Source organism: Scylla paramamosain, chromosome 34, assembly GCF_035594125.1.
Source record: "Scylla paramamosain isolate STU-SP2022 chromosome 34, ASM3559412v1, whole genome shotgun sequence".
NCBI lineage: Eukaryota > Metazoa > Arthropoda > Malacostraca > Decapoda > Portunidae > Scylla > Scylla paramamosain.
In genome coordinates, this window is record NC_087184.1 from 4,199,694 (window position 1) to 4,216,227 (window position 16,534).

General features: G+C 42.6%; 1 protein-coding gene across 1 annotated transcript; it reads right to left on the reverse strand.

Moving 5' to 3' along the window:
• Positions 1-723: 723 nt before the first annotated feature.
• LOC135090062 (26S proteasome non-ATPase regulatory subunit 1-like) lies at positions 724-16,318 on the reverse strand. Its single transcript, XM_063986324.1, has 9 exons — positions 16,237-16,318; positions 14,156-14,273; positions 7,857-8,026; positions 7,232-7,416; positions 6,461-6,691; positions 4,891-5,211; positions 3,839-4,065; positions 3,005-3,254; positions 724-2,686 (listed from the first exon to the last, which is right to left on the reverse strand). Exons 1-9 carry the CDS (start codon positions 16,256-16,258, stop codon positions 1,199-1,201), a joined length of 3,012 nt encoding a protein of 1,003 aa, XP_063842394.1. The 5' UTR covers positions 16,259-16,318; the 3' UTR covers positions 724-1,198.
• Between the last annotated feature and the right edge of the window lie 216 nt (positions 16,319-16,534).

Here is a 16,534-nt window from a genome sequence, read left to right on the forward strand (position 1 = left end):
CCTAAAATGAATACTCTCTCTCTCTCTCTCTCTCTCTCTCTCTCTCTCTCTCTCTCTCTCTCCATTTCAACTGACTAATAGTATTTTCTAGGACAAATATTAATTACCCTTCTTATTTTATTCATTGGCGTGTGTTGGAGCAGAGGTGGACAAAATCTGTGGTGAGTACTATGAATAACAAGGGACAATCCAACTAAGTATATGTGGCACTACACGTTATACTTCGGTTGATATTGATCAAATGATAAGAGGTTTTGAGAAAATGGATGTGATGTTGATATGGAGGTGTAAGAATAGTCAAAAAGTCTAGATGATAGTTAAGAATTTATGAAGACTGCAGAAGGCTACTTCAACAATACAAAGCAGTGCCTAAGGTGAGGCAGACGTGGGAGTGAAGGAGTGTGGCGAGGAACAGAAAGAGTTGAGTGTGTCATGGGAAGGGAGGTGTACAGTATATGGCATCCTGAAGTGACACTCCTTGGTCAAGTGCAGTGTGTCCCCACATCACAGCAGGAAACATTATTGAACACACCTGCACTACACTATTTTCCTTATCCAAATTACCACAAATCATCAGCCCTCAGGGGCAATGCAACACCTGCACTATTGCTGGTAAATTGTTTGGTATATAACAACTATATCCATGGCAATTTACTGTCATTTAACTATCACATTCAATAATGTGTATATTGCTGATTCATAAAGGTAACAATAAAAAAACAGTGAAAAAGTATTATTTACTTAAAAAGTTGTACCTAGACTCAATGCTTCATATATAGAATTATATTTTGCACAGTAATTAACACTGCATGATGCTGACAGCACAACACTCAAGAACATAAGTTTCCTTGAAAACCATCAGTCTTACAAATCCTACAGTTACAGGTTACTTTCAGATAAATAGTTTTCTGGAGTAGAAACCAAAGGATCACATCCTCCATAGATCTGCAACTCTCTACGTGGACATAATACTCATGACACACCAAGAACACTAAGCAGACTGCATGATGACTGCATGATGGGAGTGAACAATGAGAGCATCCAGGACAGCATGGAGTACACACACTATTCCATCCAGGTAGTACATGACATTACATCACCACCTCTCTATCTATTGAGGATGAAAATAGCAAACCAGGAGAGCCAGTAAAGACCTATATTAGTACCTTAACATACAACCCTATGGACCTTAACTAACCTATTCCTCATAGAAGAAGGGCTCTGGGGGATCGGGTTCAGTCTCCTCCTCTGCCTTGGGGCCGAGGGCGGGGACGGGCTGGACCAGCTCTTCGCTGTCCTCAGGCTTGGTGTCGCGCATCAAGATGATGCCGCCAATGCCCAGCTCCTTGACGGGGGCATAGCGGGATCCCTCAGCCATCCTCACCACCTTCAGCTGGGCCTTCATTACTCTCGCTGGGTTGCTCAGGAGGTCAAAAGCAGGCTCCTCTTTCTTCTTCTCTTCCTCCTTTTTCTTCTCCTCCTTCTCCTTTTCCTTTTCCTTCTCCTCCTTCTCCTTCTTCTCTTCATCCACATCCATCTTCTCATCCTTCTGTTCCTTCTTCTTTCGCTCGTCATCCTTCTTCTTGGCCTTGGCGGTGATGGACAACACGGCCGTCACCTTCTCTGCCACCTCCTTCTTCTTCTCCTCCAGAGGCGCTGGGTAGCCATAGGTGGATGGCTTGGCGTTGGAGAGGAACTGCATCTTGGGCATTTTGAGCTCTGAGTTGAGGCCAATGAGGCAGGTGGGGGTGAAGGCCATGGACAGGAAGTGGGCGAGGGGGAACCAGTACCAGAACTGTGTGAAGACAAACATACCCACCACAGAGGTCATGCTGGTGTGACCTGTGCGGCTCTGCAGGGAGATGGTCATGTTGCGGCCACCAGCGTCAATTATACCCTGTGCCAAGATTGCACCAAACTTGGCGATGGAATCCTCGTGCTTGTCTGAGATGACCTTGGCATACAGCTGGCGGAAGTCCTTCACCTTAGTGCAGGTGGCCTCTGTCTGCTGGATGAGCACCAGCGCCGAGGCGATGAGGGCGCCCTGCCGCACAAAGTTGACCGGATCGTTGGTGAGTGGCTCCAGCAAGCCCAGGGCTTCCTTCTGGCCAGTACCAGAGCAGGCCACACCAAGGGCCATGGCAGCCCCATATCGCACGTGAGGATTGTATGACTCGGACAGGAGGGAAACCATGCTGGGGATCTGCTCTGGTGAGCGGAACAGCAAGAAACCCAAAGCCTCCACAGCGGCACGGCGCACGTCATTGTCCACATCTGACACAGCCACATGCAGCAGCCGCTTCATGGCTGGTGTGGAGGCTGTGCCACAGTATGCCATGGCCACGGTGTACATGGCCGCTCGCCGCAGGATGGCATCCTTGTCCTCGCTGAGCTCTGTGATGAGCCGGTCCGCCTGGTCCTGCTGGCCATACATGGTCAAAGCGATCCCCTGGGCCAGGCCCCGCAGGATCTTCTCGTGCTGGGTGTCCCTTGCATAGCTGGCCATGTCTGAGACAGCCTGGTCATTGGCAGACCCCAGCATCACCAGCCCCATTGCCAGCCCAGCTGCCTCTCCTGTCACGGCATCATCTTGGAAGAGGCAATACTTGAGCTGCTCATACACATCGGTGCGCTGTGTTCCCATCGCTGCCAGACCCAGCCCAAGGCAGCCGCCATGACGCACAATCTGCAACACAAAACACATCCCAGCTTAACCCCAGTCCTTGAGAGAGAGAGAGAGAGAGAGAGAGAGAGAGAGAGAGAGAGAGAGAGAGAGAGAGAGAGAGAGAGAGAGAGAGAGAGAGAGAGAGAGAGAGAGAGGGAGAGAGAGAGAGAGAGAGAGAGAGAGAGAGAGAGAGAGAGAGAGAGAGAGAGAGAGAGAGAGAGAGAGAGAGAGAGAGAGAGAGAGAGAGAGAGAGAGAGAGAGAGAGAGAGAGAGAGAGAGAGAGAATCACTATAACCACCATCCTCCACCCCTCTCCTGTGGTGTTGGTGGTACACTCACATCACTGGTGGCATCCTTGGTCTGGTTGAGGAGGTACTCGATGATGTTTGCCCCATGGTTGGCATGGATCAGGCCCAGGGCGTAGAGGGAGCCGCTCTCAGCATAGCCTGGGCTGTTGGACTCCTTGGGGAGGTAGGCCTGCATCAGGGTGAGGGCCTCCTTCTCGTGGCCACGGTGGATCACTCCCAGGGAAGCCGTGGCTGTCATCTTGGCCCAGTTGGTGGCCCTGGACAGCCACTCCAAGTTGTCCCTGTGGTGGAGTCATTGCATTTACTGTGTGTTATTCTGTATTTTGAGGAAACTCACTAAATGTTTTTTTATTTGAAAACAAAGAATACCTTACTTTCACAAAATGTATGAACAAAGAAGAAAACACCTGCAACACATTGGTCTTGGAGGTTAAGATGTAAGGGATGCTGTGATTGATGCAGGTGTCAATGTATGCATGTATCATCTTTTACTGGGGATGCTGGCCTGGTATGCAAGTACTGCAAAACCTTGTAAACAAACCTCAACACAGCAAATACTGGATATAACAAACCCTTTTACATCAGCAAATGAGTATTATGCTGAACAAATTCTAGGTCATGACAAATAGTAGAAATTTGCTAAAATTTGACTGACACATGGATGGGTGATGATGAATCTGGATCCTTTAAATATCCTTCTGTGCTTCCACAGTTGTCATTGTTGGCTTTACATAATGACTAGTTTAGTAAAAAGTCTCACTGTAGCAGCTGTCAAATATCACAAACTTTTAAACCTGCTGACCTGGTTTCAGAGTGTCACATTAAGGGTCTACTGCACAAATAACAAACTCCTTCCATTCCATACCTGAGGAACTGGTCAGAAGTTGTTCCACAGTGCATGAAGGCGTTGGCAATGACGGTGGCAGTGTGGCAGACAGACGCACGCACTGCCTCCTTGCTGTGGCGCAGGATGAGCATGTCTGTGTGGTTGTTGGCAATGAGGAACTGAAGGTGCTGCTCAATGGTCATCTCGCCACTCAGGATCCGGGCCAGCTTCTCCACGCGGGTCTGGTGGGTCTTCTCCAGCTCCGTCTGTGATGAAGGCAGGAGAGAAGCTTGGAGATTTTCTTTTATACATATATATATATATATATATATATATATATATATATATATATATATATATATATATATATATATATATATATATATGTATATACACCAAAGAAGCTCAATGTGTTATGGTGAAGTAGTTTATCTTTTAACACTCACTACTGTATGCACTGATTCACAGCATTAAAAGCAATGTATAGAGTCTTTATAAAATTCACAAAGAAAAATGGCATAAAAAATATTTTTCTTGTCAATACAATTTTTGTAGGTAGCTGTGGAATAAGAAAAGATATCTCAGAGTGGTTAGTGATTAAAGAAAGATGTGTCAAACAGCAGTGAAAGGTTTGATATAGATCAGGCTCAGTATGTCATGGTGCAACAGACAAGGTGACAAAAATTAATAGTTTTTCTTATGAATATATATCACAGAAATTAAGTTTATTGAGGTGAGGCAGACTAAGAGGCAAAAACTGAGAGTTTCCTATTAAATATACATCAAAGAAACTCAGTGTTGTGGTGACTGGTGAGGCAGACAAGGAGGAAAAATCTAAATTCTCTTTTATGCATGTGTTACAGGACCTAGCCAGGATCTTTAAAGTCTTCTCTTACACATGACAAGTCCCTCATCATGTCTGTGTGGTTCAGTCTCTTGCAAGAAAAGGAGGCATGAGGGGGAAAGGAAAAGTGAATATAGTTTTTCCAGTTCTCCTGCATTTCTAAACTCAACCCTGTCAGTTGTCCATGTATTCCAAGCCATCCCAGCAACCCTCCTCACCCACACAGCAATCACACACCCTCACCCACCAGGTCATCCAGAGTCTTCTCCTCTGTCATGGGTGCATCTCCACCCTCCTCCTCCTGTGTGCTGCCTCCTCCTCCACTCTTCTCCTCATCTTCCAAAGTGGTGGGCGTGGAGGACGTGGTGGTGGTGGTGGTCGTGGTGGTGGTGGTGGCAGCGGCTGGCGCGGTAGTGGTGGTGGAGGCGGTGGAGAGGGCATCCACATCCTTGAGGAGTGAGGGGACGGGCGCAGTAGTGTGCAGGCCCTGCCGCACGTGGGACAGCAGGTCCTGGGTGGCACTCTCGTACAGGTCAAAGCCAATCTGGTAAGCCATGAGCTCGTTGTCCTGCAGGGAAAGCATGGAGTGTGATGACAAGAGAGGTAGTTGGCTGATATGTTTCTCTCTCTCTCTCTCTTTTTTTAAGTAAGAGGGGCACTGGCCAGGGGCAACAAAAACAATGCAAAAAAAAGGCCCACTCAGGTGCCTCTCCTTAAGATCAAAAGCATCATCTGAATTTGGAGGATGTCTTGAAACCTCCTTCTTGAAAGAGTTCAAGTCAAGTCATAGGAAGAGGAAATACAGAAGCAGGCAGGGAGTTCCAAGATTTTACCAGGAAAGGGATAAATGACTGAGAATACTGGTTAACTCTTGCATTAGAGTGGTGGACAGAATAGGGGTGAGAGAAAGTGAGGAAGCTGGAGGAGGGGAGGTATGCAGTTAGCAAGATCAGAAGAGCAGTTAGTGTGAAAACAGTGGAGGAAAATGGCAAGAGATGCAGCACTGTGGTGGAGGAAGAGGCTGAACAGGGTGAGTCAGAGAGGAGTTGATAAGATTAAATACTTTTGATTCAAACCAGATGCAACATAATCATTATTACTTTTTATCTCATATTACCTTGTAGTTCTCTGTCTGGCCTGCATTTTTTTTACTAGAGTTGCTATTCTATTACTCTTCACATTAACAATTCCTGTCTCATCTCTCCATATTGTTCTCTACCTGTCCTATCTTCTTTCAGTATCCTAAAGCAGTCATTCCATTACTCTATCACTACCACCTCTGATCTCATCTCTCTATGTCTTCCTATCATCCCTTTGTTGTCTTTCTACTACCCTATTACCAATTATCATTTCATTGTTCCACCATGTTCTCTCTCTCTGTCCTGTCTTTTTCACTCTCCCTAGGTTGTCATTCCATTACTTTGATCACTTCCACCCTTATTTAATTTCTCCATGCATTTCTTTATGCACTACTTTCTTCTGTTGTCCTAAGTCATTTCATTACTCTATTACCACTTTTTGCCTCACCTCTCCCATTAGGTTCTCTGTCTATCATGCCCTCTTTCACTATCTTTAGGTTGTCAATCCATTTTGACCATTAACACTGCTTGCCTCATTTGCCCACGTAGTTCTCTCTGTCTTGCCTTGGCTACTATATATAAGGGCTACTATCCCTATATTGTTCTATCACTCTACTACCATCTCTCAACTCATCCTTCCACCAAGATCTCTGCCTGTCCTACCTTCATTTCTCATCCTCAAGTCACCATTCTGCCACTCTAATCATCACCACTGTCTCTGTGTGTCAGTCAACCTACCATGGCCTCACTCTTCAGGCTGTCATTCTTGATAAGCTTGTCAAGAATGGAGGCCACTTCATGAGGCTTGTCCAGGTGGATGAGACACTGACACATGTTGACATAGTCTGGAGTCTCCAGACCTTGGTACAGGGACACCAGCTGCTCTAACACCTCATCCCGGAACTTGCGCTGCTCGATGTACTGCATGGCAATCTTGTAGGAGTAGGTCAGGCTGCCCACAATGTCATCCTGTGGCATATCAGGGACATGTTGTTAGGTCTACATCAAGAGATGTATGCTTTCCCCTCAATGTACACACCCAAAATACAGGATCAAAGATAAAAGGACACTATATTATTGTTCAGAGGCTTTGATGAAAATGTTTTTTTTCTTAATACCTTTATGGATGACTATTAGGAATCTTTAAAATACAAGTATAAACCAAGAAATATTTATACATATATGTAAACCTGATAAATATTCATTCCTTGACACACATGAATGATAAAAATATGTACATAATGTTACGTAAAGGCAATCTTCACTACTTCGTTCCAGATGCTTAAATGAGCACTCTACACAGTCCACAAAACAAAATAATGAATTAAATTTTTGTTGTAGGTAGGTATATAGATAGACACACAAAACAAAATAATGAATTAAATTTTTGTTGTAGGTAGGTATATAGATAGACAGAGACATTGTGACATAAAAACTACTTTCTCCTGGCCCACATCCCAAGCGGCAGCCAGTCCCACACTCCCTCAGCACCCACAACACTCCACCCACCGAGGTCATGATGGCCTCCCTGAACCAGTCCATGCGGTGTGTCTCCAGGGCGATGCCGATGGCGTGGCGGTACTGCTGGTCCTCAATGCAGCGCCGGAACATGTTGTTGAGGAGTGTCTCCAGGCGAGGGTCCATCTTGGCATCCTTCTGGGCACGCAACTTGATGTAGTGGTCAATGGCATGAACTGTGACGAAAGAGAAGAGGAGGGATAAGTGGTGGGTTGTGGTGAGCATTCTTTTTGTGACTACAGTGAAGAGTGCTGCAGGAAACGTTACTGTCTGATGGTGTTCACAGAGCAGGAGAGCAGCAACTAGTGGGTTGTATTTTATTTTTTTATTTTTACATATAAATTTAGTAGAAAAAACTAATGCTAGAATATGTGACAGAAAGGAGTGGAAAGCAAATGAGAGGAGGGAATACAAGGACAAAAATCAGTGAACACTCTACTCTTGTGGCCATTTCCTATGAAGAAGAAAAAAGGTATTTACTATTTGTGCTGACATGAAAACCATACCAACTGAAGCTAGACATTAGACGCAGGATACATGTCTTGACACCAAAGTGACAATGTGAAAACAAAGGTTAATGTAAGAAAGCTTTAACAAGAATGGTATTGTGACTCACCCTTGATGGTGTCGATGTACAGTTGGTTGGGGTCCTGGTGCAGCATGGGTCCCGAGCGTAGGGCGTAAGTGAGGGAGTCAAGGTAGGAGCCCAAGTGGAAGTACACTTTAGACACCAGCAGTGCTGCCAGTTCCCTCTTGGGAAAGTTGCCATCCTCCTCAAGCCTCTCTCTGCAGAAATGAAGGACTTACAGCCACATGACACACGTGCACCACTGACAAATACCATAATTTTGTTTTATGTCTTTATTTTTCCTTATGGAACTGGACTGACTCACCACAATACCTATTTAATGTGCCAGGCAAGAGAGAGAGAGAGAGAGAGAGAGAGAGAGAGAGAGAGAGAGAGAGAGAGAGAGAGAGAGAGAGAGAGAGAGAGAGAGAGAGAGAGAGAGAGAGAGAGAGAGAGAGAGAGAGAGAGAGAGAGAGAGAGAGAGAGAGAGAGAGAGAGAGAGAGAGAGAGAGAGAGAGAGAGAGTCATGATACTATCCCCCCAAAAAAACCGCAAGAAAAGAACTGAAAGAGTTGGCTAATTTAGTTTTTGAGATGTCCTGATACTCTTGTTCTGAAACATTTTGTTGAGAAAGGGAGGAATACCAGATAATTTCAGAGTGGACAGAATAGGGGCGAGAATAAGTGGGTGTTGTGTAGCAAGGCTGCAGGAGTTGGGAGACATGCAGTTAACAAGTTCAGGAGAGCAATAACCATGGAAATATTTGTAAGACATTAAGAGATGCAACATTGCAGCAGTGAGTGAGATTGATGAGTTTATCTGAGGAGAAGAGTTCATGAGAAAAGACTCAACATTGTTTAGAAAGACTGTATACATTAAAGCCTCCTCATATATGGGAGCAGTACTCCATACATGGATAACAAACTCTGTGTACAGAGTTAGCAGCAGGAAGAGGTGGAAAGTATTGGCAGGGATCACACTGAACAACAGAGTTTACAGAAATTGTTTTAGCAAGAGGTGTAAAATTTCCAGTTAAGTTCTAGAAAAGGAAAGCTCAAGCATACCAAGTGTAGAGGAGAAGAGTTGTGTCACTGAAGAGGGGATAGTTGTCTATAAGATTGTGTCAAGTGCATAGATGAAAGAAGAGAGTTTCTGAAGCATTGAGCAGCACAATGCTTGCCATGACCCATTTGGAAATTACAGAAAGAGAAGTCATTAGGTGTTCAGTGGCTTATCATTGTGAACTGTTTGATTCCTGCTGAGTTGGATGTTAAGCAAATGACACAAAGATATGCAGGGCAGAGTCACCAGTGTATGAATGGATGAGAGAACAAGTTAGATTGATATCATTTTACAAATAAAAGGAATAGGGTGGGTGATACAACAGACTCCTGCAGATCACCACTGTTGACCAAAGAGGAAACTTGAAATACAGGTAGAGAAAGGTGGATCAAAATCATATGAGAGGGGTTTACAAATTAAAGATTTATATCAGACACTACAAAGAGCCTTTGGTGTGCATAAGGCAACAGCAAAGGTTTTACCAGAATCCCCAAAAAAGAGGATGACCAAGGTTCAATAAGGGAAGCTAAAAGACCACTGGTGATCATCCTTTGTGGGGTCCATAATAAGGGTCAGCAAGAAGGTTGTGAGCTGATGGGTGCTCTAATCTTCCTGTTAAGCAGACTCAAAAGCCTTAGAAAGACATGAAATCAAAGCTATAAGTTGAAAGTTTGAAGGACTGGAGGGAGGTGGGGAGGGGGGGAGAAGAAGAGTATGGTGCAAAATGGAGAAGAGGGAGAGGTAAAATTTCTTCTCAGAAAGGGGAATGAAAAATGAGAAGAGTGGAAGGGGAAATGCAAAGGAGAGGCAGGAGATTGAAGGCAGAGTAGGGATGGGAGAGATCATGCAAGAAGCTGATTTTTTTAATATAGGCAAGAAATATGGGTGTCAATAGAAAGACACCTTATCTTGACCAGGCAAGAAGTGAGCACAGAAGCACAGTTATAGAGAACAATAGGAGGCACTCCATCAGGGCCATCAGTCTTTCAAGGGTCAAGGCCAGAGAGGGCATAGAAAACATCCTTATGAAAAATTTCAATAAGAGAAATAAAAAAGTTAAAAGTTATCAGTGAATAAGCCCTGACTTATGTAGTCAGCAAAGGACTGAGAGGTTCAGCTTTACAGATAGAGGAGATGGCTGTTGTATGAAACGGAGAGGGAAAGATGAAGAAAAAAATTACACACTGGGGATATTTTTGGTGATGCCAGAAGTCACAAGATAATATAGCTAGATTTTGATATCTATTAAAAATTCTTGGGAAGCTGGAGAGCAGATCTAACATGATTTTGGATGCAAGTATAAATAAAGGACATGAGCTTCACAAGATGGAAGAGTAAGGTACTGTCTGTGAGGTGCCTCTGCTGGGCTGCACAGGAGCAAGCTGAGCTGAGCCAAGGTTTATGAGCTTAGGAATAAGAGAAGGTTTGTGGAATGTCCACCTCCACACCAAACACAATTAGCTCTGTTTTGTGCTCAGAACAAAGATGACTATTTCTGGGAAAAACAGAATAGTACCACATCAGGTCTTCCCCATTAGCATAAGTGTAATGCCAGAGGAACCTCCACTTAGTGGGTTCTGAGGTAGTACTGGAATGAGAGGACAGGATGCAGAAGATAGTGACAGAGGAGCCCAATGGAGAGAACAGTCAGATAGAATATGATGAAGAGTTATATGTTAGAAAAGAATGTTGGACACATCTCCAAGACAGTCAGAAATGTAGCTAGGGCGTGGCATTAATTGCTTTATGTCATGTTAACAGCAAAGCTGAAGTCAGTGAGTGAAAGAAACTGGTGGTGAAAAACAAAATCTCCAATTATGGGGAAAATGAATAAGAATGTGCTCCATTTTGTAGGTCAAACAGATAAAGAATTTTACATAGGCTGAGGTGTTTGGAGAGAATTACACAGCACAGATGAATTTGATGAGTGACAATGAAGTCTTAGCCAGATGATAAAAAATTCTGAAGACTCAAGAGCAAGTTATGCTGTGATGACACAACAACCACCTCTGGACTGAAGCTGACAATGCAAGAAGTAAGAGGGGACAGAAAAAGGTCTGCTGTCAGTGGCCTCAGACACCTGAGTTTTAGTGAAGAATAAAAGACAAGGTTTGGAGTAGAAGTGATGTTCCACAAATTGTAAGTTAGATTTAAGACTGTGAATGTTGCAGAAGTTAGTACAAGGAATGTCAGAGGAGGTATCAAGAAACCTTGGGGCTATAACTTGAAGGACACCCTGGCCTGGGAACATTTATGGTCTGCTCCCCAGATGGGGAAATCAATTTGAGTCACAAGTATTATTTCAACATTAAGATCACGTAGATGTTTCCATTGTGTGTAGAATGACTTGTTAGGAAGACTCTTTGGAGTGCAGGATGCAGTTGTAATCTGTGTTATTGAGATACATAAGGCAGAGAAGCACAGGGTAGAGTCAGCAGCAGGTTTGAAGTATCCCTCTTACCCCAGTACATTAATGTTCCCTGTGTGTGTGTCTATTCTCCTCTCCTACATCTATTAAGATATAGTGGAACATCGGTTCTCAAATTTAATTTGTTCCTGATTGCCATTCAAAATCCAAATGTTCGAAAACTGAAACTATTTTCCCCATAGACACCTGTCCACCCATCTAAGTGGCTTACTATAGATGCTCACAGTACTAAGATGGCCACTCCACAACATCTCCAGCTCAGAAATTATTTATGAACTTAATGACATGAAACTCATCAGAAGATACTGTTTAGACAGTGCAGATATTCTCTTTGTCATTAAGCTGGTGAGGGAAGCCTGACAGAGCGACACAGAGAGGAGCAACCCACTTACTGCCAAAATGAACTTGATCATAACACTCAGACATCTTGCTGCTGGGAAAAGCTGCTGAGAAAATGCACTTGTGCAGTAATGATGGCGTTGTGGGTCATCGAGAGAGCCACAAGTGGCTCAGGAGACGGGATTACTCCTGAGCTAGCCAAGACAGTTTGTTTACATAGAGGCTCTTCAATGGGATCACATTTACCTAATTTCAAAGATTAAATTACTGTCTTAGACCGTGTCTCTCCTCCAAATGTATAAAACAAAGGAAATACTCATAGAAACCATAAATTAGCAATAAATGGCAGCTTTTGCTTTGTCTTTTAATGTCTGAAATCAAGAAACTGTGTTTGAGAACCGAATTATGATATGGCAACCAAAAGTTAAAAATTTTGTTTGAAAACCAAGATTCCATTGTACTGAGAAGCCAGCAGCATGACAAAAAAAAGAACATATTACATAAATACATTCTCTCTCTCTCTTTTGGGTTATACATGCCTTTATTCATATAATTAATTAAGATGGCTGTTGGAAAGCATAAGACAGGCTTGTCTGCCTATTTGTGGCCTGAAAGAGTGAGTGTAGCCAAAGTCCAGGAGGTGTAGCCTTGAGTTATGGGATGTTCTCTCTCTCTCTCTCTCTCTCTCTCTCATGCACATTTTTCCTTTCTCCCTCTTTCCTCCTTAGATTATAGATGCCTTTATTCATGCAATTTATTAAGATGGCTGGTTGAAAGCATAAGACAGGTATGTTTGCCTATTGGTGGACTTAATGTAATGAAGCAGGGTTTCTACACCATGCAGCACAACCCTCCTGTCTCTATGCCTCTCAGATGCTGACTGGCAGAGGTTTGTATGTCGTGGAATCTCAAGCCAGGCTCACTGCAGTGCAGTAAAATAAGTTTTTAAATTAAATTTAAATTTCAAGCAAGCATCTCAATATAAACTGCTACAGGGTCTGTGTCTTTGGGGCAGTGGGCAGTCCTTCGCTATGCTGCTGCGCTGTTACACAAAGTTACATAGAAAAAAAGGCCACAATAAACCTTGCAGTCCTCATGAGGTGACCTGACTTAGGACTACTAAGATGATAGAAGAAAAGGACAGGAAAGCAGAAGGCTCTCTCCCCACCCTCCACTCCCTCTGGCATAAGCTATACAGGAAAACAAGTTGGAAAGAAATACCTTACAGGGTTAGAGAAGGAAAAACCCGAAGGAAATTCTATACGAAAGGAAGGAAATGAGGTGCCCCCATTTCCTGAAGACAAGAAAGTTAATCACTAGCAAACAAAAGCTGTTAGCTGTGGATTGCTTACAAAAATATTTATCAAGATGGCGTTTAAAAATCTCTATGGTGTTGCAGTCTATCACGTCTTGAGGAAACCCATTCCATAGATTTACTATTTGGAAAAAAAATTTTTTTGATTTGTGAGTTGAAGGATTTCCCAACAATTTTGCAACCATTTCCTTGAGTGTAATATGAAGAGTCTATTGTGAAATATTTACTGCAGTCCATGATATCAATGCCTTTGATGATTTTAAACACCTGTATTAAGCTGCCTCTTAGTCTTCTTTTTGTTAATGGGAATAGATTTAATTCTTTAAGATGCTCTTCATATTCTTTGTTTCTTAGGCTTGGTATAATTTTTGTTACTCTACAATGAACTCTCTAATTTATCAATGTATTTCTGGTAGTAGGGGCACCATGTTTGAATGTAATATTCCAAAAGGGGACAGACTAAAGAATTATACAAAGTGAGGATTGTATCCCCCCCCCTCTCTCTCATGCACATTTTTCCTTTCTCCCTCTTTCCTCTGATTAAGCCAATTATTTTATTCGCTTTCTTTATGATTTCTGAACATTGTTGGCTAGGTTTTAGGCTACTCAATATTATCAATCCTAAACCAATTTTGATGTCAAAACTATTAAGTGGGGTACCATTTAAAATATACTTCGCTGTGAGGGTAGTGGCGAAGCAGTGTACTAGGCAAATATGGCATGTAGCATCAAATCTGAGCTTTTGGTTAGCAGAGGGAACAATATCGAGAGTACAATTTCATTTTGTGAGTAAACTGTTCATATCTCTGAGCTTGTTACCTCGTAACCCGTACACCCACTGTATGTTACTATGGATAGTGGCAAGTATAGTAGTATAGTAGCAATATACATGCCATTCATTCATATACCAGGTTGGCAATCACACATGGGATGGTCTAAACAAAGCACCACACATTCACACAGTCTTAGCCCTGTCAGGCCCAGAAGGAAAGAGACAGTCTCATGGTCCACTGTACATATATAAACATATACCAATTATATGAGCTGCCAAGATCTTGAGATGACAGAAACACTTATAGGAAATCACTACAGTATCTCTATAATATCTCTAAGGTGTGAATATCAAGATGTGCTACTAGTATTCTTAAACCATATCAACACTGCTACACACAACACAAAACAAGGAACACTTAGTTGCCTCACATCTTCTGTATGGAGTCGGCAATCTCGGGCCAGAAGGTGTCGGTGATCTCATTGAGTCGCTCCAGTGCAAACACCCTCAGTTCATCCTGAGTCTCGTCCAGCAGGGCCAGGATGCCCGCTGCAATGGAAGACACAGGTCAGCACACAAAACACAGATAATGCATAATAACCCACTGCAGGAGAATATTTTGTAACCCAGGAAATACCAAGAAGAAATGAAGCACAAAATGAAAAGAAATATGAGATTAAAAAATGAAGGAAGAAATGATGGAGGAAATAGAGACATAGAAGGAGTAAATGAGGAAGAATATAAACAAGAGAGCAAATACTTGATGCATTTTCTTGAACTCATAAGTGCCTCTTGGATAGCTACGGATGTAAAAATATTGTGGGACACAAAAGCACAACAAAGAAAAACATTGGGAAAGGCAGGTGATGCAGAAATAAGATACTTTATTGGTGATTTTTGTTAGAAATCATCCATTCCTAAAAGTGATCTACTGGCAACACCAAGCTGTGATGGTGTAGTGAATGGCCACCACCAGAAGCAAACACTTCTGCTTCACCTGTTTGGTTATTCAATCAGTCATAGGTTAAGTATTCTTTTTATTTAGTTTTGTTGTTTTAATCTTGTATATACAGAGGATTAAACTATTTCATTAATGGCAGTATTATAAATCAAACTCATAACAAGTTGGAAATAATTTGGTACTTCTGGTTTGGAATAAGGGACCAGAAAAATTAACAAATAAAAATAAGTAAATAAATAAATAATATAATAATACAAAAATAAAGATTTTGATGGAAACAGATTCATTGAGGGGACATCAAAACTCTCCATAAAATACAAGTCAGGTACATCCATCATTGTCAAAGATCCTCTTTGTTGAATTTACCACGTTTTTAAAAAGGTGACAGGCTCATATAACTCATTTTTGCCTCAGCACTTGGTGCCTATGCTGGCTGACCACAGGAAATGAGAGAAAGTGTTGTCTGAAACTGCAAATTTATCACTTGGCAGTAACTTGTTTTGGCAAAGAGTGTCCTAAAAGGCACTACATCCTTACTTTTATCATCACACAGAGCTCGTCATTTTAGATATTTTCACAAATGAACTACGTCGGCTCATCTAGAGTTAACAGCAATACCAATTTTTTTAAATTACTAAGAGAAATCTGAGAGTGAAGGCCCTAGTCTGGAGGTTTGAAAAGGCAGCTTTCAGTTAATTTTTAAGCACCCTTAATAATTGGTCATTAAGAACTAGTTAAACAGTTGGGAAACTCTGCATGATAGCTGGGGAAATCCTGCAGCCTAGTGAAGAGAGGGTGCCAGACGAGCAACAGGTCTGACAAATGTGGTCAAGCCTGTCATTTCTGTAAAAATTATTGACTTTGCCATTCAACTGCAATCATTTACAATCAAAATGCATCAAAATAAACAAATTATAATGAAGTTCTAGGAAAGCAGTACTTGAAAATGCAATAAGCAATCCTTCCAGCATTTCTTTACCACTGTGCTTTTTGTGCTTCTGGCTGGATGCCGCAGCTGATGTTGGTGTGGGCTGACTACACCTTCGCCCACAGACATCAAGAGGATAAGCTGGACAAGTGCGGCCACCAGCCCTAACTAGGCCACAGAGGGTCCAAGTAATTCAGCCCCTGGACATCCCCGAGCACAGTCCTGATGCAAGGCTGGCCCTGATGCACGTACTGCCCCCTATGCCAGGCGAGAGGTGAGGTGCTCAAGATGACTGGCGGGGAGGATGACACGTCAGTATTGGGGCCACTCCTCACCTCTCACTCACCTTCCCAGCCTATCAGCAAACCAACCAGCAATACCCACATAAATGAACCAACACAGCCACCAGAAACAGAGCCCTCATAAATTCTTCCCTCCCAGTAAGTAACAAGACAGAAATACAAAAGTGCCACACCGGGTTCAACTTTCCTTCATCGCCTCATTTCAGCCTCAAAACCTTCACATACTCCACACTGTAGCAACTCATGGGTTTAACAGTACAATCTAGCAAACATTTAAGCAGCTGGAGTGAATAACAATGGGATGGGAGCAGGACAACTCACCCGCAGACGTAATGAACCCCATAGCGGACGAGAAATGACTATACAGTTTTGTCTTCAACACAACACACGCTTTACACACACGTCCGAGGGTCCCTGTGAATTCCTTAATGTATTATTTTTTTTTGTTAAAAGACTGTAATTACATCTGATTCCATATTTTAGCATGACAAATAAATTATTATTACTAAAAAATAAAGAAAGTAGCATTGAGTTTTGACTGGTATGCTGTAGGGAAATTTTTTTTATTTTTATTTTTTTCACAATTTTATATGAACAAAAATCTATTTGGATAATTTTG